This window comes from Fulmarus glacialis, unplaced genomic scaffold, assembly GCF_000690835.1.
Source record: "Fulmarus glacialis isolate BGI_N327 unplaced genomic scaffold, ASM69083v1 scaffold6220, whole genome shotgun sequence".
NCBI lineage: Eukaryota > Metazoa > Chordata > Aves > Procellariiformes > Procellariidae > Fulmarus > Fulmarus glacialis.
In genome coordinates this window covers 33,934-58,640 of record NW_009189449.1, presented here as the reverse complement: position 1 = coordinate 58,640, position 24,707 = coordinate 33,934, and the positions used below count along the sequence as shown (strand labels likewise).

Here is a 24,707-nt window from a genome sequence, read left to right as displayed (position 1 = left end):
GATACATCAAATCAGGAAATCATTCAGGATGTATTTTGTTGGATATAAGTAGTGACTTCAGTTGAATATCTTCATGAATAGTATTTATCAACTGAAGAAAACTAGTACAAGCTGTGCTAAAGGAAAACAAAGTAAAATAATAGAAGTAATTTTTGTGGGTTTTTTTTTTTTTTACTTTGAAAGTTTTAAAACTGACTTTTTATCTGGAAAATAGTCGTTGCTGCTGAGGATGAATACTTTGTATTTTATTTGTAATGTTAGCTTTCAAAGATGGTGTACTTTTGCAGTATTTCTGGCTGATCATGCAGGAAAAGCTTTAGTCTGTACTCTTCAGTTCAGGAGTGATGAGGTCAAAATGTTTTTTATCATTAATGTTTGTTAGTATGTGTAAGGTTAATGTAAAGGAAGGGTGGGATTTTTTTTTTTTTTCTTCACTGACTTTCACACTGACAATCCAAGTGAAGTGTAGTGAAGTGTTTGAATCTCTTGCCATAGTATATATTAATATATGTGGTACTCCCTGCCTTTATTGTGCCATTTGATGACAAATAGGAGCACTAATCATCACAGGATTTGCTGGTAATGTTTCTGAAGTGGTTTCTCTTCTTTATTTATATTTGTACTATATCAGCTCTCTAATTTGAGGCCATTATGATACTCATTCTTCCTTGACCAGCTATGACGACTACTAGTAGTAATGATTGCCTGTTTTTATTGCTTGAAACCTGAAATCATTCAGGCACTTACTTGAATTAGTAAACTTGTGCACTAATCTGTCCTCCGTCAAATGTATTTTCTTGATCAGTATAGTACAAGTACAACTGATTGTAAGTACAACCATTTTAGAGTTGCATATGTCTGATTTGCCTTCTTTGTAGTAGTTTACTTCTTTGAAGTTATATTAGTGGTAAGAGATTTAATTTGTGCTTTAATATACTATGTGTTTGTGTCCACTGGAGACCATTATCACTAAGAATTCCACTGCAGCAAGCTTCAGCTTATATACTCAGAGGGAGAGTAGTTAAAAGAAACCAACCAACTGACCAAACCCCCACAAAACCCCCCCAAACTTAAAAGTACTAAATTTAACCCTTTTTCCTTGTATCCTCTCCTTTAATTTGAAAGGATTTCCTGATACCTTTTAAAGTTGCCTTATGTAAGTGTTGATTGTAAACTTTTGTTTTTGTATGTTTAGGTCAACCTGAAGAGACCATGCCCATTTTGGGCTGATGATGGCCATTGTTCTATCAAAGATTGTCATGTAGAGCCTTGTCCTGAGGTATGGATCAAATAATATAAAATAGAAAAAGGTTGGTTAAAAAGTTTGCTAATTTGCAGTGACTAATACTATACTAACAATATTTACTAATGAGAACTTAAATTTAAATAAAAGAGTGACAATAAAATTATTTTCCATTTCAAAAGCAGAAATACAACCAAAGTATTTTAAGGTTTTAGTCATTGTACCAATAAAACAAATTACCTGAAGAATAAGTCTCTTCTAAGCTCTAGCACTGTTTTGGATATAACATGTTGAGAAGGTAAAGGAGCAAGTTAATTATTTAAAAACAAGTTTGCTTTGACCTCTGTAAGAAATGATATTTAATTTGTAGATTTTAATCAAGCATAATCATTTCTATGAACAGTGTAAAAACTGTGATTTATTTTTTGTTTTTAGAGCAAAATACCTGTTGGAATTAAGGCTGGGAGCTCTAATAAAGTAAGTAGTCATTTATTTTCTAAGTTCTTTCTGATTTTTCTTTTTTTTTTTAATCTTAACATTACATTAGCTGTGTGACTTTTTATTACAAACCTTCAGTCTTGGCATAGTGATGAAATTGTTAACATAACTGATCAGTTCCTGTATGTGGCTTTACATTTTTACTTTTATGTATAATAGTGTTTCTAACATAGCGGGTACTGTCATGTCATTCCAAGTCTGTCGTAGCTTGAGAGCTGGTGCAGACTGAATCAATGAATGACCAGGGACAGCAGTACATGGCCACAGAATGCCTGATGCAAAATTCTTTGTTCATTTCTGAGTACAGGCCACCTTCTATAAAGTCATAGGCTAAGATGCACAGATGCAGTAGCGGTGCAGTCTTTTGTAAGAATCATATATAACCACAACCTCTAATATTAAAAGAACCTGAACGATTACATGTAGTTTTGCCATGTCTAATCTTGAGCAGGTCATTAATCTAAAGATGATTTGGTCATTAGTATAAAGACAATTTAGGCTAAAGTGGTCAGTGCAAGCTTAAGTAGTCAGTCTCTGCTGTTGACTTTTGCTTGCTTCTCTCCAAGCCATCCTTCTTAGATCACCAAGTGATCTTAGCAAAGCCAAAAAAGTAAAGAAGTCAGAGCAGAACCCTCCCTCACCCCCAAATCCCAAACGCAGTGCCCAAGAATAAGGATTTTAGCAGTTGATGGGATAGTGTGCCCAAATGAGAGATCTTCCTGTTGAATGCCTTGGCTGTGTTGTAGACTCATACTTACTCTCGCTTAGCTATAACATCTCCATCCTCCCCAGTACTTTCCACCTCACTGGGCAGCCATAGTTGCTGCTTGCCTCACCAGAGTGTAGTTCACTGTATCATAAATGACCATTGGCATTGGTTTGGACTTTATGTCTTGAAAGATTACTAAAGATAGCTGAGAGGAATACTTCACTGTGAATTGATGACTGTGTCCTGCTGTCATGAACAGTGCAGGCAAGTCTGTCCAAGCTTCCTCAAGAGGAAGTCTCGTCTCCTATTTATACATGTATTGTTAAGCTCACTCTGAAGTAAAGTGTGCCTCTTCATTTAAAGGTTTCTGGTGATCAGAGAAGAAACATTTTTCTCACTGACCTGAGTCAAATGTCAGTCATTCACTGTTTCAGCACAAGCAGCAGTAGTTGTTCTGGGAAAACTTTGGCACTATCTCTGGGCAGATGATCTTGAGTTTTAGCTGGATAATCTTGTTGCCAGTTCTCTTTTTCATTGGCTCTGTTCTCTTCCAAGCTTGATTGTAGAGAAACTGACTCCTGGAATACTGTAATGTCTCCTAAAGAGGCATTTTAAGACACTTCTAGAAAGGATTCTTCTAGTAGGCATTTGAGCTTCCTGAATTGTTTAGTCTTGAGAGCCATAAGTAAGATGTTAACTAGTAGCCAAAGAGTATGCTGTTCTTAAGATACTTCACATAGGCATATTGAATTGGACTTCGGAAGTGAAAAATCAGCCACCTTTTGCTTTCACCACAATAAAGAAGCTGGGATATCTTCTTTGGGAAGCTGTCATTTGCGGGTCATTTGTTACAGTTGTTTCCTTTGAATCGTCTTGTAGGTTGTTGCAACCAGCTACAGTATTGAAAGTTGGGCAATTCTGCACCTTTAATCTGTAGTAGAGCAAAGACACTAATATCTGCTGCTTCTCTGTCAGAAAACAAAATATTTCTGCAGGAAAACTGTCATCAGGACTGACATAAATCTTACCTACACCATTTTCTTACTTCTTATGATTCAGCTGAAGATCTTTCTTGGAGCCAATTAAAAATTAACAATCTCATTTAATATCCCTTTTAAGGAAACATCAAACTCATTTTAGTAGGAATGTTTTGTTTCAAGGACTATGCAAGTACTGTGCTATTAAGCCTGTGCTTAGTCCATTTGGGAAAGTCCTGCATCTTGTGGATTACCCTTGAAGTATTGCGTAAAACAAAACAAAACAAAAAAGATGTTTTTCCTCTTGGGACATACATATCCAGTTTCTGTCTTTCACTTTCATAGTGTCTGCTTTGGAAAGGTGAAAACAATGAAAAACATCTTTTTAATAATGAGAGCTATAATCTCTTGAATAGATATACTCGGGGTAAAATCCTGTGGAGAAGTTTTCTGTGATTTAAGTGCTTGGCTTCTGCGCAGTTTCCTATTGTCCTTCTCTCCTAATGTAGATGAGCTTGTAAACTTCTAGCTTTATTTAGGCTTTCGTGGGGGATTTTTTTGTTTGCTGAACCATAGAGAGAACAGCTCTTCTTTTGAAAGCTCATCTAGCCACAAAGACCAGGGTTACACTTCCACAGCTTCCCCACAGAAGTGCAGTTAACAATAGAGGATCCCTTTTTTAATTCTTGGCACCAACATAAGCTTTTTGAAATGGTGTTGGAGAGGCACAAAGTAGTTTCCCTTTCTATAGTCCTCTTTCATTTGAGTGGTGAACACATTTTGGGGGGCTAGACATTAAAGAACTGTCACGACAGCTGCTGTATTAATCTTTGAAGCAAGGGACAGGATGCAGTAGCTTAAGGTTACAACATTTAACTTAGTATTTTACTTCCTGCGCACCTGTTTTCTATTTTCTTCCAGAAACTGCTCTTAGGAGATCCTGCTTTGGCAGGAACAGATACTTTGTCCTGATTAGTCAGTGGTCACAGAGCACTGATCCAGTAGCTGTTGCTATTAAACACTGGAGAATAGTGAAACCTGGAAGCATGTTTTGAGACTTGAACGTTCATTCTGTTTGAAACCTTAAATTTAGGATTATATTCTTGGCAGTAATTTTTTTCACTTCGGGGTGGGGATTGGTTTGCAAGTCTACACATGCGGAATGTTTACTTCAGCATCTCAGTATGTTATTTCATCAGCAGTATCTGTTTCATTCTAGGTCAGATCCATTCCTTGTTCAGATTTTTCCATTTAACATCCATATGATGCTAAAGAATGAGCCACCACACCTGGCAAATCCAAGAAAATTGAGTGAGAAGTTCCTTTTAGAGTAAATATTTGTTATGGGCAAGGCCCCTAAGAAGGTTTAAATTATTTGTTTGTTTTTTTAATCTCCTTCACTACTTTGGTCTTCAGTAGGTTCTGCTATTTTTCCTTGTATTGGTTCTGACAAATGCATCTTTAAAGCAAGTCGTCTTGCTTACTCATCTGAACAGTTTTAATTAAATCCTTTCTTTTTTGAGAAGTATTGTGGTGGTACTTTGCCTCTGGCATCTTGACCACAAGTCTGTCCTCAGAAATGAACTATTCTCTTTCTTTTAAAAATTATCAAATTATTATTGTTGCTTGCTATTTCTGAAGGTTGACCAAAGCTTTCAGCTTACATTTTTATTTTGAGCTGGTTTTGGATAGTAATCCTTCATGTCAATATGTATGTGCCCTGAAGTGAAGCCAGCAGTTTAGTTTTATGTAAGCTATCAGTTACTTAACATTAAATAATTTTCTGTATTTCTTAAGGGCTGTGATAAGGTAGAAATCTGTGTAAACCTAAGGCTCAGTCTGCAAAAGAAAACACACACAGAAAAAAAATCCCAACCCAAAAACCTCACGAAAGAGGAAACTGGGTTTGTTTGACTTTTAAGAGAGCACTGATACTATCTATTATGTTCCAAAACTGTTAGAAGGATTTTTTAGCTTTAAGCTGCCAGACTTAACAAATTCCCTGCTGACATAACCATATTATTGCAGAATAGTGGAGTTTAATCTTTAATTCTTCAAATGTTTTCCTTAGAAGTATTCTAATAGTAAGTCTATTTTAGTGGATTACTTTTTAGAAAATACTGTAGAATCAGAGTTCAGCTTAAATACTTCAATTCTGGCTTTAAAATAATCAAAATTTGAGTTCGGCTTGAAAAGCCTGTCTTCCAGACCTGTGCATGTCTAAAGCATGGTAATAATTGGATGAAATGAAACATGAGGGGAAAATGGCCAAAACTGATACACTTTCCTACTGAAATGACCAATGAAACTTGGGGTATGATTATGCTTGCAAAATACAAGGTATGTTTATAGGTATGACACTGCTTGTCTTCCAAGGTCCTTTTACAAGAATGTAAATAAGTATCTGAAACACTTCAGAACTCCATTTAATTTAAACAAAAAAAAAAAATTAGAAAAGCAAAACCAACAAAAATTGACATATTTAGCTGAATTTTCTGTGGTAGTTAAATCCACAGAGTGAAATTGGCCTTATGAAATTGAGTGAAGAAAAATGGAAATAAGAAGTGTTCCAGAATTACTTACTGCTTCTAGAACCTGAGGATTTTCCCTGATACTAGCCAATTCACTGCTAAACCTAGAAATACCTTTCACAGCACCTGTTCTCAGAATTTTAGGTAATTCATATGTATATTAAATATGAACTTTGTTACAGTATTCAAAAGCAGCAAATAATTCCAAAGAATTGGAAGACTGTGAGCAAGCTAACAAACTGGGAGCAGTTAACAGTACCTTAAGGTATGCTGTGATTTACAAAAATAATACAAAAATAGTAACAAAGGAGCATTTCATTTTGTCTGTCTTGGTTTTGCAATGTGCTGTTTTTTGTTCTTCATTCTTTCCGTAGCCCATTAGAAAGTAAATGTGAAATGATGCAAGAACATCTGAAGGTAAAGGTGTTAAGTGATTCCTAGACTTTCTTTTTTTTTTTTTTTTTTTTTTTTAAAGTACGCTTTGATATTGTTTGAAAGAGGTATCTTACAGCATCAAGAGTTGGAGGAAACTTGCAAATAACCCACCTTTTTTCTACTTTTTACCAGTATCAGTCTTTGTTCTTGATGACTGTGCTGGATTAAGGGATTCTGTCCCTCTGTTACACTGATGTGCCTGTTTGTGATCATTCAGTGAATGAGGTCAGGGAGCTTGTGAGTTACTTTTGTTGTTGGCAAAGTTATTTTTAGCTTGGATCAATTCCCTGATCTTGCTTATTGCATGGCACAGTCAAGGTTGGGTGGGAGGAATTCTGCAGGATGGTGTTGCCCCTGAATAGGGAAGTGTGTGGAACAGCACTTAGAAAAACTTCCATTCTACTAGATTCCCCACTTCTAAAAAGTAGAAATAGAAAAATCAATTCTTCACTATTGATGGAGAGGCGTGGTGTCTTTGGCCACAGATTTCAGCAGTTCTATCTGATAGAGAAGTTGAAACTCTCCTGTCGTCTGACAAAATGGGACTGCCATGAAAAAGCAACTGCTTCTGCCTGGTGTGTGGTGCTTTAAACCAAACTGGGTAGAGCCCTTATCCAAGGTTTTTTAGGGGAAATAAGAAACTATTAATTCTCTTCCACTCCTGTAGGGCAAAAGGCTATGAGATTGAGTACACGTATGGAGAGCTAAAGACAATGCCTTTCGTGAGAGTAGGATAGACAATTAAAGTTGGGAGAGGGCAGGTAATGGATCCTGCAAGTGCAGGAAGAGTTTGTGCTTTGTAGGCAAACCTCCATGTTCTCTACCTAGCAGTGCATCATCCTCACGGTTGTGGGTTATTTTCCTTTATCAACTGTATCTCTAGTGATTATCAAATCTTGCCTGCTAGTAATTACTGGAGAAGTTCCTCACCTAATGCCAAGTATAAAGTCTCTTACTGTGATTTGGCAGAAGGTTAGAAATGTATCTTGTTATAGAATTGGCTCTGTAGAATTGAGCTAGTACTAATTTGATCAGATGGAATAGGTTGTTTTCATTATTTCAAGGTGCTTCACTGCACCCTGGAGCAGAGTTCCCAATCTTAACTTTGCCTATGTTTTGCTGTCAGTAGTGTAGCATCAGTAGTTCTGTGCTGCACATATGCGTAGAAGAAAGCATTCAGCTTTTGGTACTGTTTGTGTTTCATAGTGTGGGAACTTCAAAGTACTTGTCTCTCTGGTACAGTACACCTTTGAAAATGCTAGGGTGAGTGGAATACCATTATTATTTAAAAGGCTTAAGACAAGAGTCATAGAGTAATTTAGCTTGGAAGGGGCGTTTAGACATCCAGTCTCCTACTAAAAAGCAAGGCTAACTATTGTAGGTCTCATTGAAAGTACAGGTTACGAAAATATGATGATTCCCCCCACTCCCTGAAGTGACAGTTGCTAAAGTAGTAATTTGAAAAGTGTTAAAAATGTATGCTATGAAAGTATTTTACCAAGCTCTTACTGAAGGAAGAGAAGTCACTGCCGCTGCACAGTTTGTTCAAATAATGACGGTGAAATCTTTCTTAATGTCTAACATTAAGATGACTTTTTAAAGTATTGCAGTTGATGCCTGCTTGAATCTCTGTGCGGCTAACACGCGGTAACTCCATGTATTCTCAAGTTTCAGATATAGTAATTCAGAATTCAGTTCCAAGTTAACTGCTGTATGTGGATTGTGTTTCTTTCCATAGTTCTTACTGATGTGTTTATTTAAAAGTTTAAAATCAAATATATTTTTTTCCCCTCAGTAACCAAAGTAAGGAGGCTTTCATTGACTGGGCAAGATACGATGATTCACAGGATCATTTTTGTGAACTTGATGGTAAAATGTTTAAGCTTTTTCAGAGTGTTTGTTTTATTTGCTGTCTCTTAAAAAACACAAAAGATTATAGTTTCTCTGCAAATAACCATTTTAAAAAAGTTTTAGTTTTGTGCTAAATGGAGATGTGACAGTTCATATCATCTTACATGCAAAGAATGCAATTTTTTACAAGGAGCATTTGGTAGTCTAAATAGTGCACATTCACTGCTACCTCCTGTTAGTATAGTGAACAGGAGACTTTTATGGAAGTAAAAAAGAAGGTAAATGGGAGGGGGGTTAGCATATATTTTTTTAAAAATCTTCTTCTCACAAAAGAGTTGCATCTAGCACAAATATAAGACAAATTACTTGCAGCTGATTCAGTTTCTTACTACTATATTATTTTTGTTGCTATTCTACTGTCTATGCTCGGACTGAGTTTGTTCCTCTTCTAGCCTTGCTATGTTTCCAGATGATCTCGGCACTAAATTCACCCTTATTTGTAAGGACTTTCTTACTGTTAAAACATTAGGATACTAGATTGTGTCTTCCCTCTGTTCCACATATATGAGTCTTTTTATTTGCTTGTAACATTCAAAGCTCAAAGGAATGTTTTTCAGATAAACACGATAATTGCCAAGTTCAGGAATGACTGCTAAAGGCCTTTTTAATAAATACCTTAGAAAGCTTTCTATGGTAGGAAGACTTAGGGCATAATGCAAGATGTTTTAATCTGCCTTTAGGTTAATGTTTGGTGTCACCTGAGAAAGCATTTCTGCTGCATCTTATCTGTGAACATTTTCTATGTAAGCTGTTTCTGTAATAAATAGTTGGTTAGCATTACTGTAGATCTGAACTGTTACATGCAATAAGCTGCTGTTGTCTCTACTGTCTTCAAGCTGCCTACTTACATTTTAAGAGGACTCAGTTGGGAAGGGTATAGTTTAGGAGCATTTCTTTTAGAAGTAATACTAACTTAAGTAGTTCCTGATTCTACGTCCATCTCTGCTTACATCATGCCCTGCTGAAGGAGGATGCACTGCTCCCAGCTGTGTTCTTCCAGTGCTTTTATTGCACTGGCTCTGGCGTGCATCCTTCTGCATGGTAAGCTGATTCAGCTTACTTGAATAGCGGGAAAGTAAGTTGACATCTCTCTCCCATCTCCCAAATTGTTCTGATGAACTGGCTTATCAGGTGAGTTTGTGAGCTGGAACAGGGAGAGGTGAGAGAGAATAACTACTGGGAGTGACTGGGAGGAGGTAGAAACTCTTGTTTTCTTCCTCTCCTCTCTTCCTGCTGGTGAGAGGGCTCTTAATTCACTCAACTGTAGCACAAAACCGTATCACCAGTTTTACTTTTTACTAGCTTTTTGTTGGGCTTAATGATAAACTAGGTAAGGGAATTGATCTAGCTGAAAAAACCGTCATAACCCAGGTCAGCTTTCCATCTTTCTGTTGCACTGCCCCACAGACTCAGTTGTATGTGGATAATGAGAAGAAAATGTGGAGACCTGAAGTGACCAGGAAGTGTAGGAACTGCTTAGATTAGCCATGCTGTCAAAAAAAGAAATAAAGCTGTAATTTTACTTTGTCACATCTGGCACTCACTGTGTTGTTGTGCATCTTGTGTCTGTCTTTTTTCTTTGTTTTTGCTACTACTGCTGAAGCGATGCTTAACTGCTCATGCAGAATCATCTCTTCTTTTTAGAGCAGTTTTCACTCTCTGTTTCTGTGGTTTTTTTCGACATCTGAGGAGATACTCAGTGGCACTGCTTGGCCTGTTCCTATGAATAAGTCTCTGGATTACTGGCTTGTATTGTATGTGGGTTTTCTTAAGCATGAGTTGCTCTTGACCTAGAATTTCAAAGAGGAGGGAATTCTTCCTGCTTTTTACTGGTGGTAGCTCGAAACTTAAGTTTCTATTCGTACAGAGTTTAAACTGTTTCACAATTTTCATTGGATATGTTGCCTGAATTTGTAGTGAACTTTAGAGATGAGGGTATAACTTGTTGAAATGCTGCTTAAATAACATGTTTCTTGCCATAACCAACAGAGTGTTCTGCAGTATGCTGAAAGTTTGTTCAATTAAGCAATATGATCCAGACTTTCTGCCAGTATACAAGGGTATCTGGGGAAAAAAGGGATTTAGCTAATACATATACAACATGTACCAACTACAAGATGCACTTCTTTGACCTTGTCTTTATTAAGAAGCCCCTGTAGCAGTATACCCATTTCAAAAAAGCAACCCCCCCAACCAAATACTGCTGGACAAATAAGCCCTGAATTTGAAGCCCATTTAAAACAAAACACTGTTTATATCTTTGCATAGGGTGAGAGAACACATTGCATGACAAGTGTTTATGGTGGAGTTGAAGAAGCCACATAGAAGGCGTTCAGACATTGTAGAAATTATGGCCACACAAGAGACTCTGGAATAACTTATATACTTTTGAGTTTTCTATTTAGTGTGTATATTGCTGTATTTTTATGTACAAGGCATTTACAATCCCAACTGGAAGACAGAATAGTATTATATGAGACGTCTTATTTATATTTAATTCTGTGTCACTTTTTTAAAATTAAATCTTTTTTAACTGATCAGTTAGAATGTGTAACAAAAGATTTCCTATTTAGATGAGAGATCTCCAGATGCACAGTATGTGGATTTGCTGCTGAATCCAGAACGTTACACTGGATACAAGGGGCCTTCTGCTTGGAGAGTGTGGAACAGCATCTACGAAGAAAACTGCTTCAAGTAATTGGGAGGGAGAGGAAGCCTATTTCTTATATTTGCGCTTCAATTTAGCTTAAACCTGATTTTTGTGTTTTCTAACTTATTTTCTAGGCCTCGATCTGTCTATCGTCCTTTAAATCCACTGGCGCCTAGTAGGGGTGGGTCTTGCCTGTTTTATTTTCCAATGCAGTTCTTCTAACGTAGTGACTATTGCAGTACAAGTGATACAAATAGTAATCTTCAGTCTGTAGGTGTGCTTTCTGCTTTTTTAATTTCCTCTCTAGAAGTAGCTGTCCATTTTCAATATTTAGACTAAGGTTTGTGATACTTGATTACATATATGCTTAATCTTATGCATATGAATAGGCTTACTAATGTCAGGGGAGCTAACGTGAAAACTAAAGTAAATCTCAAACTGTTTAGTAAATGTTACAGTAATTCTCCAATGTGGATGGGAAGGAGTTAAAGTTCAACAAAAATTTCGGCACTCTTGTATTCTTCCCTTGTTTTTTTTTTCCTAGAGCATTTAATTTAATCGCTTTAGCTCATAGTCATCCTAGTGTAATGTAGCTGTACATTTTCCATCCATAATGTTTAGTGTATTACACATGTACAAATAATTGCATTATTTGAAGAAAGAGTGGATACTTAGGAAGGCTCAGTTATCTGCAAGAATGTTTAAAAAAAAAAAAATTATGCCAATGACTTGGGTTTTAAGTTTTCAAATTTAAATTGAAAACTATAAGCTGGTATTCCAAAGGAATCGGCTTTCCCCTGTCAGTGTGTCTCATTTTCCTTAAAAACTAACTATTAGTCAATAGATTGAGTTATAAAACATCACCACACATTAGAAAATCAAGATAGCTTTTAGTAATTATAAATATTGAGATAATATATTGCTGGTATACACAAATAAAAAGAATTGTAAGAGCAGTTTCACTCAAGGATCAGAATTTCAGAAAGGAACACTGGTCAGATTGTTGAATAATGTGAACTGAAGAAGACGACTTCCTAACCATCTTTCTGAAGCTAAAACATAGCTTTCAAGAATATGTAAATCAGCTGCTACTAAGATTTCAAATTCTCAGTGACTTTCATTATTATAATGTGTTTAGTCTCAGGTGGTCTTGAGGAGGAGGAAGAAGATGGAAAGTAGCCTATTTTTTGTAGGTTAAATAAGGTTTCTTGCACTTTTTCAGTGTTTGTAGTAAAGCCTGTGTTTCATTACTGCTTTGCTGTAGAAATTATCTTTTTAATGCTTATGGATTTTTTTTGTTTGTTTTTTTTCCCCTAAGGAGGAGATGATGGTAAGTCATCTTATTTTGCTTGACTTGCAGAAATGAAGTAAGCATTAAAGAGTTTTGGACATCTGATTTATTCACTTTATTGCTATTGTATTAGAGGGCAGGAAAGTTATGTTTTTATGCAGATGATTGATCAGAAAATGTTTTTATTGGGATAATTTGGAGTAGGGGGAAGGAGTGGATAAGAGCAAAATACAGTTCAATTGTTGGTTCTTATCCTTGTAACAGAATATGAGTTGCGATAGTTATTAGCGAGATAACTGGAGATGCATAAATTAAAGCATTCTTGGGTCTCCTCCAGAGCCCCATTGATACTGGTGTCAGATCCCTTAACAGAAGAGGGACGGTTTTTTATGTACTTTCTTGAATGTCCTTGATTTTGGGAGGGTGGGGAGAGAGTGGGGAGAAAAAGCATTTGGTCTGTCTACAGTGAGACAGACTTTAAGATTTTTCAGTCAACTGAAAGCTCTCAGGCAAAAGATCTAAGCCTAGAGGAAACCTTCAGACAGTTAGCAGTCAAGGTAAAGCCTATCAGATATAATTACACTCCTCCGTCACGTCTTTCACCACTAGTGCATATAATCAGGGTTGCGCTTCCATACACTTCTGAATGCCTTGACCAGTAGCTTAGTCATGCTTGTTCTTGTATTTCTCCTATTCTGACCCCAACAGATTTAAACTAACCTCAAAGTTCAGCCACTTCAGTGCCTATTCTCACTTTAATAGCTAAATTGTTTAGATGTCCAGATGGCAGCTAATGTTAGTATGCATAGTAATATAAAGATACTATAATGTTGAAAATGAATACTCTTCATTTAACTATATACTTTGTATTTACAGGAGAATCTTTCTACACATGGCTAGAAGGTAAAAGTTCTTGGATGGGTTAATATAATGTTAAATTCACTAGAAGAAACACTGTAGTATTTTTTTCATCTCCCCAAATATTTTTCATAGTGTAGGCTTTTTAATAAATTGTGCAGAACTTCTGAGTGTAATTCAAAGAATATTTTTTTTTCTTGAGGGTCTTTGGAAATCTTCTCATTCACTTAGATGGTATATGCCTTAAACCCTTCAGTGTTTCATCTTTTATAAAGGGGGAGTTCCCTTCAATACCATTTACTTTGAATTTTCTGCTCATTCCGCTCTGTCCCTGCATTTAAGTAGGGACATTATTATTAGTAACATTGCTAAGTGTTTTTATTTGAAAACAGCTTTAAAAAACATCAAAGTTTTTGATGGTTCTGTTCCCAGTACATAAACTAACATAAGTATAATGTGTGTTCAGAAGGCAAAGCAATTTGCTTTTTATTCATATTTAAATGGAAATTATTATTACAGTGGTAGCAATCAAAATTGCGTTTTGGAGGTGTGCAGAAAAGTAAATGAGTTAAATGTACTTAATTTTAAACTTAGTTCATTCTGCCTTTCATAAGCCTTTACTTGTCTAGTTGGAAATCTCTAACTGGTGCTATTGTAGGAAAGCATACACATTTCCATGCTTTTTAAATTGTGATGTCTGTAAATGAGGCCATATCTCAGCCTCACAGATAGGCTTCACCATCAACTCTTCCTGCTTCTGTTTGTGGAGATTGGAGTGGCAGGGAAGTCAGCCAAACATATCTTTGAGAAAGGAACAAACTCCTAAGTTCCAAGTGTAGGCTCTATCTCTGGGTCTAAATGGTGTTACAAGTAATTTCTGCATTTAAATTACATTTTGGCCACCCAATGCCATTGTGTTTCTGTTTACGCTGTAGAAGTCTGTATCCATCAAAGTCATATTTTTCAAGGTTTTGCTCTGTGCATTTAAATTCAGTGGATTTACATTACAGTTGGGAAGAAATATTTTTGCTGTTTTCCAATGCCATAAGGTTTTCTGGGGTTTTTGATGTTTTTCTGTAAGGTCACTACTAATTCAGTGGTAGCTTTAATTCTAATTAGGATGGGTCACAGTATAGTTCTGGTTTCCAGACTGTCAAAATTCAAGACTATTTCAAATTTATTGCTTAAACAATGTAAGCATCTTATTTTTGTGTGGCAATTTATTTATCTGTACTAATTGACCAGATACTTATTTGACTGTATTTATCAGAACACTAAAATAGCAAGTAAGAAATGTCAAACTTCAATCTTAGTACTTCTTTATATAAAAAGTATGAAGTAAAGTTTTCCTATGATGGATATAAGGGCTTATTAACGATGTTGAAGTACTGTAATTGTAACTCTTGAAAGCTAAACGATGCAGACTTGCATCACTGAAATGTCAAGGTATATTCATTTTAATACATTATTTCCAGTATCTAGTTTGGGGTCTGTTTGTCTTTTTTCCTGGACAGGTCTTTGCCTTGAGAAAAGAGTGTTTTATAAACTCATTTCTGGACTTCATGCTAGCATCAACTTGCATCTGTGTGCAAATTATCTTCTTGAAGGTAATTTAAGTCTAGGTAAAATTGCTGAATGGAATTCTACGATATCTGTAACATGTATTTGTTTTTTTCTGAAAATTTTTGATGTATACTTAGTTGTTTTCTTTTTCTAAATATATATGTTTTACTCTCCCTGCTTTTTTTTTTTTTTCCCCCTGTGTAGAAACCTGGGGGAAGCCTCGCTGGGGACCAAATGTGAAAGAGTTCACTCACCGCTTTGACCCTATTGAAACAAAAGGAGAAGGACCAAGGAGGCTCAAAAATTTGTATTTCTTGTATTTGATAGAGCTGCGTGCTTTGTCAAAGGTTGCACCGTACTTTGAGCGTTCAGTTGTTGACCTTTACACAGGAAATGGCCGTGAGGATGCTGAATCTAAAGCTCTCTTACTAGATATCTTCAGGGATACAAAGTAAGGCATAGCATTCTTTTTTATCAATAGTTTGAAATTCTCAGTTATATTCGCAAGTGTGAATAGATGACTTCTTGATAGGATAGGACAAGAAGGAGAGAGGAATGAAGAAATAAAATTAAGTAATGGGAGAGAACAAGAGGAATTTGTACATTTGATGGGAAAAGATGAATATTTTTGAGGTTTGAATATATCAATCTTTAAAAAACAAAACCCCTACAAACAAAAAACAACAAAAAACCCCACCCCCACAACACCCTGGGCTACTCCCTATTTGTTGCTTTTTCTGATTCTTCAGTATAAGATGCACATGATTTATTTTGAAAAGGAAAATAGTACATGTAGTCTTTTAAGGATGCAGTGAGTTAATCCAGCTTTTATCGTAGACTTAACCTCTGGGTTTTAGCCAACACTTCTTCCTTCTGTTTACTCTGTAAGGTTCTTTAGGTCCTTTGCTCACCTTCTCGCTAATTTTTGTGATTGTTAATGTGCTGTGTGGCTTCATTGCTGTCCCTAATAATAATCTTGCTAGGTATTTGAGATGTGGTCAGACAATGATCAACTGAAAGGCAAACATTAAGACAATTTCAGTGTATATTAGAAAGAAATCTTGATCAGTGGAAATGGAGTGAAAAAAATTCTCAACAAAACTGTAAATAACAGATTTCAAGTTACAGTGATTGAATAGTAAAACTGATACCATTCAGTAAATTTTTAAGAGCTGTTCTGCAAAGACTAGGAACTCTGAAAAGTATTTTACGCTGATGGCAACAGCTGCTCACCAAGCTTGATTGAACACTGTAGTTTATGCCAGTGTTTGGTTTTTTTGCATTTTGTCTTTATTAGGTCCTTCCATATGCACTTTGATGAAAAGTCCATGTTTGCTGGAGATAAAAAAGGAGCCAAGTCATTAAAGGTAAAGCTAGTTTTCTGAATGGCATCCAAAATATCCATTTTGGAATTAAGTTGTGTAATTTTAGAAAACCTCTCTACCTACCAGAAGCATAATACCGAGAGTAGAAAAGACAGGGATAAAAACTTAGAGTTGTATCTGAGGCCTCTTAATCTACTTTGTAGTAAATGAATGCAAGGTCTTATCCTGAGCCAAGCAGACTGAAATCTCTGGTTTAGTGCCTTGGGTCTGCCATCAGGACTGTGGTGAGGCAGATGAGTTGAATTGGTATTAGCAGTAGATGCAATGGTGTTTTTTAAGTAGAGTATCTATTTCACATAAGCATCTGAAAAAGAAAACCTCCAGTGATGTTTGCTTAAAAAACAGATGCCTTATAGAGTATAATATAGTATAATATAATGTAATATAGTATTATACTTAACATTAGAAAAGCATAGTTCCTAGACATGGGAACCTAATGTGAGTGCTGTTACTACCTAGCAACTTCTAGTGTTAACATGCTAGTGTTCAGATTGGTATGCACTACAATTCCACAGCTGTAGTGTGGCTCAGCAATAAAGGTCTGTTTTAATACTTATTAACACTTTTAATACTTATTTCAGTAGTAGTATGGAATTTCATCAGCATTAGAAAGACTGCTATTAGAAAGGTGCCAGTAGTTTATCAGCCCAGCTAGTGTTTTTTTGACCTTGAAATTTGTGATCGTCTTAGTTCTGTGCTGTGCTGTGCTTGCTTCCACTCTGACTGAAGCTGCAAAGCAACAATCTACCCATAGCTTTGGACAGGAAATGTCTTTTGTGAATTGTAACTTGTTTGCCTGTTTGTCAAAAAGGTAGGTTGGTTCAAAAGGGAGTTGAATAATGGGAGAAAAATTGGGCAGGGGCACAGATACAGTACTTACAGCTCAGAAAATTTTGAGCAAGTTGGTAGAAACTCAGTGTACAGAATCCAAGCGTTACCCTGCATGTCCTGTATTTTGGGGTTTTTTTTTTGAGGAATTAACTATTAGCAGTGGCTTGGAAACAAGATTCTGGGTTTACGTGGACCTTTGTTATGGCCTGACCACATATGGTGGTGGTTTTGTTCAGTTTTAGTAATAGAGAATTGATATTCTGCTGGTACTAGATTAATTAACCTTCTGTTTTTGTAAAGCTAAGAGGTATTTTGAGTTAATGTTTTTTATTTTGATTTTAACTGATAGGAAGAATTCAGATTGCATTTCAAGAACATATCCCGCATAATGGATTGTGTTGGATGTGATAAATGCAGGCTGTGGGGCAAACTGCAGGTATAGTTTTTTATGTGTATGTGTGTTGGGCGGGGGGGGAAGGTCAGAAGATAAGCATCTATTTCAGTTTGGCAGGATGCCTCTTACTTTAGCATTCAGACTTTCTGCACATGGTTGGTCTTTGATATCCTTCCTATATATTAAAAATAGACATATGTTTAGTTCACTGTTAAACAATTAAAAAAAAATTTGTTTAAAAAATGTTTATTTTGTTTAGTCAACAGCTGTTTAGTTTACTAAAAGGTCTAGTTTGTATTCTCTGAAAAAAATCTATTTAAAGCAGATGCTTCACAGCAAAGTCTTACTGGCAGTCAATATCTTATCTGTATTCAGTCATCAGATGATCCTTGTAGAACCACCTATGGGAAGCCTTCCTGGAAATACAGCACTTGCTTAATTGTTAGAAAATTCAGCATGAGATTTAACTCCACAAATTGAGGCATAAGAAAAAGAAGTAATTCAGATTTTCAGTTTATGCAGAAGGCAGCAAATGAATGCAAAGGTGCACAGTAAAGCTGAAAGTTGAAAAGCAGAATTTCAGTTTCTGGACACCTTTTTTACTGAGAACAAGATTTTAAATCTCAAGACTAATGTTAAGTCCAGACTGAGAATAGTTGTTACTTTGGGGTGCCTACTGTACTATACTGCTGTATAGCATTAAGCTTATCAAAGGTCAGTTTTCAAAGAAATTTATAACATAAAAAATTTGGTGGTCTCTGCTGAATTTCTGGAGTTCTGCTACCCTGTCCTAGTTAATGCTTCTGATCTATTACTGTTTTTTCCTTCTCACACAAAATGAAATAGGGCCAGATTTCCTGACCTATAAAATTCTCTTGCAGCCAGCCTCAGCCACTTTCTGTCAAAATCCGGTGGTTGTTTCTGTAGCCCGATTAAAAGGGGAAATAAGAATAGCTGCTTCTGTTCTATTTCTGTATAGAAAATAGGGGTTGAAACTGAAACTGCAGTGTCTGCCACTGGGACTGGAGGTGGAAAAAGCAGAAGTGTTGTGATACCTCACAGTAAAACCTAGTTTGACTTGGAAGGGAGAGGAGAGAAGAAAAGGAGAGATCTGATCCAACAGCTCCTGCAGCAGTGGGGCATGTGTAAAGTAAGGGGCGGGAGGGAGCTGGAAGTATTCTAACAGGCATATTTTCATATCCATCTGCTGTGACTGAGAAGAAGAGAGATGGGAAATGAAGGAGTGATCTTATTGATGTTAAAACATTGGACTTTTCTTGTAGACTCAAGGCTTAGGAACTGCTCTGAAGATCTTGTTTTCTGAGAAAGAAATACAGAGCCTTCCTGAGAATAGCCCATCAAAAGGTTTTCAACTCACACGTCAAGAAATAGTTGCTCTTGTAAATGCCTTTGGAAGGTAAGTTTTTATCATTTGTATAGTAGAAAAACAGTAAAACTTCAGTGTCAACACTCAAGGTCTGTGGAAAGATGGTATTGTACATGTAGCTGTAGCTTTTAAAGGCTGAATTATTATCAGTGATATTGATAAACTTAATGCCATCAAACTGAGCATGGGGAGTGCTGATTATTAGCCTTGGTCATCACTGTGGGTTGGGATTCAGTTCATCTCTTTATCTCAAATCTCATAAATTCCATCTCGTGAAAGCTGGATTTAAGTCTCAGACAGTCTTAAGCATTAGACTTTGGGTATGTCTCTTCAGTTTTGGACACTGAGTAGAGCTGTTCTACATTTTTTTTTTTAAATTTCCGTTTTAACTGTGTGTACATCAAAAGTAGTGAAAGTGAAGAAAAATACTTGGAGATTTTTTAACGCTGTCATTTAGCCCTTAGGCTTTTGTATTGTTGTGTATGATGTGATTATTTTTGTTAAAACTTTTAGTTTTGTTTATTTTTTTGAAAACAGCAAAAATTTACCCCATTCGAGTGATGAAATAAATAATCTCAACAGCTTTAGAAGATGTGTAGAACTTGCTTTGTTCGTCATGCTAGTTCTTCAGATCTTGAATATAACAATCTGGCCCTGTTTAAAAGAATGTAATTAAAGATTATTACTTCTGGTTAGAGATTTTTATAGATGTTCAATGAAGTCGGGAAAATTTAAAATGTATCTAAACTTTAATCCCTGTAATATAGTATGTAAATAAAATGGAGAGTCAGATAATAGATCTTTTGAGGGAAAATAGTATCTTAGTTAATCTTTGGAACAGAACTGTGCTCAAAAAAAAACCCAAGCAAAAAACCCCCATGGAAGATGATGATTTGCACTTCTCTTTCGCAGTTGACTTACTAACACTTACGGGGTTTTTGTTTTACAGGCTTTCCACAAGTATAAGAGAGTTGCAGAATTTTAAAGTTTTATTACAACAAACTAGGTAATGAAGGCCTTTGCACAACTCATTAGTGAAGACTATTTACATGAATGCATTGAGCAGAAGGAACTGATCCTTACAGGACTCACATGAACTGATAAAATGTAAAATCAAATCCCAACTTGAATATTTATGTTTAAACTAGGAATGGTTATTAATTAGAAAAGATATTTATGAATGAAATCTATAGTTTTTAAATGTGTAAATTATGCTGATCTGTTTATATTTTAAGTTCTCTGCTCACAGTTCTATTGTATTGAAACTTCATAAATTTTCTTTATTTCCTTGTCTTTTTGAGACAGTTGTTTTATATGGAAACTATGTACCTCCACCCTGACGTAGCCTGTCCTGAGGGAGGTGGTTCACCTCTCGCCTCTCCCCAGTACTGAGCTTCAGTATATTCTGAGGATTGGGTATGCTGATTCTGGCTGTCTAACAGGGAAAAAGAAAAAAAAAAGAAAAAACCACCCCAGAAAAGGAAATAAGGCTCTTGTTGAGCTCTGACTTCTCACTGTAATAATGAAACTTACTTAAAAATAGGAAATTTACTGAGCAGAAAATTTTATTTCATACTGAGCTCCTTTGCAGCACATGGATATCAACATTTTTTTCCTTATGTGCTGCTTTTCAGGATTCCTTTTTTCTTTAAAATAACTACCTTGTCTCTGGTGCAGCACAGTTGAAAGTGACTTTTCTGGAGCCCCCTGGCTACCTGCATTTGCTTGGGGGTGGGGGTAAGGGCAGGGGGAGACAATTAGTGGAGTGCTGCTAGCTGAAAAGCCTCTGTCAATCAAATTCACATCTAGCCCATTTTATTTTCTAGATTGTAATCACAAGTTCAGTTTCCAGAAATTGTCTTTTTAATGTCTAAAATGTTAAAATAGCACACTTGAATCTTTGAGCCGTGGAAATGGATTTGCTTTTTTTGGGTTATGTTTTAGTGCTACGTTAAAAGGTCAGTGCAAAAAGTAAGAACCTGTTTTTGTAGTCACTTTTAAGAAAAGATGCTTTTTAAAAATCATAATCACACTGACATTTAATACCACATACTCTATCTATGCAATCCCGAACTGTATCTTCTTTAAAAGGATATTCAGCATAATAAAACGGGTATGTTAATAACATAACTTTCATAAAATAAGAAATTACTCGTGTATCGTTATCCACAAATGTCAATGATAACTTACCATTGTCCAAAACAGAATTCAGAAACAGCATTACTGATTCGTAGCAATCAAATATTGGTTTAAATTTAAAATGAAGTAATAATTTTTTTTAAACCAGCATGTTTCAAAGTGAAGTTAGGAGTTATGAATGTAGGAAGTGCTGGTACAGTGTAGATACATCTCTTGTTTTTAAAAATAAGTCTTCACAAAATAAAGTGCTCTTAAACATTTTTTCACCCTACCAGATATTTAGCAACCTGTTTATATAATTGATTGTAACTGTATTGGCTTCCATAATGTGGTCCTTTACAGCTGAGATTTTCTGAAAGCTGGAATACATTCTGTCCTTTGTTTCCAGACTAGCCTCAAATTTCTACATGACTGGAAATGAGAGACTATCCCGCTCACACTTGCTATTATAAAAAATACTGTTTCTCAAGAAAGTAAACCTTCTTGAGTCAAAATGGGATAAGCTAAATGAAAGGAAAAAAAAAAAAAAAAGAAGGGGGGAAAAAAACGAACCACAAACCACCCGCACAAAGTTTTGGTGATATTGCACAAATTGGCAATAAACTGGTATCCAGTTGTAAGTTCCTGTTTAAGCCAGTAGATAATTTAACATGGTATTAGAGAAAGCTGATGCCAGTCTGGGGATGTTACGTTCTTACCCAGCAGCTTCTCTTGCCTGTGGGCACCCATGTCTGAGCAAGTCACCACAGGCTTCTTTTTTTTAGTTAATGGAGAAGGGCAGGTGATTTCTAGGTGGATTCATCTGGCCTATTCCGAGCTCTGTGTGATAATGCTCTAGGATGCAGTGATTTGCACCCTAGAGTTTACTTTTCTCCATTAAACTGAAGTGGGAATCTAGGTAATGTAGCTGAGATGTGAACAGCTGTGTTTGGTAAATGAGTTACACCCTGAATATCTAACTCTTCTGAGTAATTGTATATGTTGAAAGTGTGTGTTTTTCAGTTGGCCATTAATTCCTTGCCTTTTGAATTGACCTGCAAGGGCTAGAAACTGTAGGCTCACTTGTGTGAAGAATGCTGTGTAGCTGGGATTTATCTGTATTATTATATATTATAGTGCCTAAAGCTTTAGGCAGGATTTCCTAGTTGAAAATAAATTGTGTTGTCTGTGCTGCCCCAGGAAGGACCTGAGTCTCAGAATTGTTTCTTCCCTTTTTCCCCTTGCATTATGGGGAAAGTGAATTGCTTCCAACCTTCTTCTGGGGATGCAACTTGCTATTTTTCTATTTTTCCACTGTGCCTGGCTAAAATCTACGGACACTGAAGCGGTATCACATACTAGCGTCATGCACTTGCTCGTGGCAGCAGGTGAGAGATTCAGGCACGCAGATCCTGGACACCTGCTCCTTGCAACCCTCCTTGGCCCAATGCAGGCAAGGTTAGTACTGTTGGGTAAGGACATAAAGAGATGGGAAGTTTTTCTTCTTTTCCTCTGTGTCATGAAAACGCAGGAATGAAAACGCAGTAATGCAACCAAACAGCAAATTCTGTGTACAGGGAAGTTCTGTTGCATTTGAAGGTACATCTCGCTTGGTGATCAAATATGGAAGGCATTTCACTTCACTGTCTTAGTAGAAATAGGACATAAGATTTTTCCTGTTACAAATCTAGTTGAAATAATTTTCCTGTCACCATCTTTTTTACTGTATTTGATGTACATTCTGTGACTATGCTGCCTATGAAGTTTTGCCATGTGAGTCAGGTGACTTAGTTCTTTATATGTTAAATTAAATTTTAGAAATTTACAGATCTGTTTTTATACTAAAGAATAAGGTTAGAGACACTGTACATGACCGGTAAACTATTTTAAATTCCAGCTCCCTGGAGATCAGCTTGTCAACATTGTCTGCCATTCATTTCAGCGTAAAAATACATTTTCTTGTACAAATGACACAATGATTGTAATCCCAGAGGTAGTGATAAGACAAAGACAAAAATGTTTCATTTTTCCCAAGTCATGAAGACTTAAGTGAAATGGTGAAAAAGACTTGGTGCAAACTGCATAGGTAAAATGCAGGCGCTGTTGCTGAACAACTTGCTCTTCAGTGCCTGAGGAGGAAGGTGAAAATATAGATTTAAAACAGTAAAACAGACACTTGCGTAAGCTGGAATAACAAAAGTGTTTTCCTACTTCAGCTGATGATTTGTGCTGTATGTCATTGTATGTGCATGAAATACACTGTGCCACACTTTCCTGAGTTGTGTTTTGACGGTTGGGTTGCCTTTATCTGACCTTGCTTTGTGCTTTTCTGGGAAATGACCTGTAATTTGTTGTAAATAATCTAGATGCTTATGTTTATAAAGTAGCAATCAGCAATTCATCACTTTACAATTCCTCCATATAGCTAGCCTATTAAAATGTAATATTTATTAAAATCAAAATCAATGTTGGAACTGCTTACTGAAATCTAAACACTTCTGAATCTTTGCTATGTTTGAATCTATGAAATGCAAATTAAAGTATTTTCTGCTACAACTTATTTTTGTGAATGTAATTTTTGGGTTTTCATTTGAAAATTTTTTCACTTTTCATTTCATTTACCTTTCAGCTACACTTGGTAGAAATTATATAACTTAAATTATTTACATGTCATTTACAGTCATTTAAGCTTAAGATGATGAGCAGGCTTTCATTCTCACTTTAATTCTGTTCAAAAGACGAATGTAACCCGCTTACCTGTTGCTGTTTACAGTGCATTGTAGCATATCATCAGAAATTCATGTGGCAGAATTCAAATATGTTTCTGTTTGAACATGGCCAAATTTAGCCACTGTTTAAGTCCAATTGTTTTAAGAGGCAAAAAGGCTTCTTTTGAAATGAACTTCAGTCCATTCTGTCCCTTTTTCAGAATAGCTTATAAAATCAATTTTGTAAATATTTTTTCTGGTTGGTTTACCCAGTGGGGCTCTTCATGTGAAATTATTTCCCCTAAAGGGTTTCTGCCATTTTCTGTTTCATTCCACGGATGCATTTTTAAGAAATCATCTTACTAAAAAATTGGTACACATATTTCATCCTCAGTTTAGATGGGTAAGTGCCTGTTACACAGGTGATGATAGTTACAGTGATTTAAATTTAAGATCTTGCCTTTCACATTGTTGTTTACATCTCCTGTGTTTGAGAGTATTTAATTAATTGCTATGATTCATTATAGTCACTTGTAATTCCACTTTTTTGCATGCATACTGTGGCATAGGGAGTAAGCTTGTTTTAAGTGCAGAATTCTCATAATTAAATTTTTGCTGTGCAGCTATATCTACTGTGAAGAAAATGTAATTCCTGCAACTTTTCTTGCACTAGGTCTTCAGGCAGTTTTGTACAAACATGACTGTAGAACTCCAAAGGGTTTAATAAAATTTATCCTCTTCTCTGAACCCTGTGGCACCTTTTTTAATCTCTGGCTGATAGTTTAATTGCCTTTTTTTCTTCAACGAACATTCGGGAAGAAGTGAAGAAACTGAGGGAAGCTCTGGAGGGCAAACAATTGGCAGGGTGCTTCTGCCAGAGGCAAGGCTCGTGCTTTGATTTTACCACATAGGCCCCAAAAATCAAAGACCCTGTGGAAGACGTGGCATATGAGTGTGGCACTACTATGCTTTTGGCTTCCAAGCAGACCTGATCAGATCTACTCCCCATCCCTTCTTTTTTTCCTTTATATTCTCTGTGAAATGTATACGAGAATTCTCTACTTGTACTTCCTGAAGTTGAATATGAGGAAAACATCAAGCCTGTCCACTGTTTGGGGATGCTGTAGTACACCTCAAAATGAACTACTTTTATAGAAGTAAAGATTACAATAAGAAATATGTTTTTCTCCTAGGGAAATGTGGATTGAATTGCAGTAT

General features: G+C 36.1%; 1 protein-coding gene across 1 annotated transcript; it reads left to right on the top strand.

The window, feature by feature from the left end:
* Positions 1 to 1,195: 1,195 nt before the first annotated feature.
* ERO1LB (ERO1-like beta (S. cerevisiae)) lies at positions 1,196 to 20,105 on the top strand (the record flags this gene model as incomplete). The annotated part of the gene is made up of 14 exons (XM_009582016.1): positions 1,196 to 1,279; positions 1,679 to 1,720; positions 6,141 to 6,223; positions 8,189 to 8,262; positions 10,878 to 10,998; positions 11,089 to 11,135; positions 12,273 to 12,284; positions 13,122 to 13,148; positions 14,618 to 14,710; positions 14,871 to 15,117; positions 15,964 to 16,033; positions 17,232 to 17,318; positions 18,560 to 18,693; positions 19,613 to 20,105. Coding segments are annotated over 14 exons (1,182 nt in total), but the record flags the coding sequence as incomplete, so codon positions are not given.
* Positions 20,106 to 24,707: the final 4,602 nt, after the last annotated feature.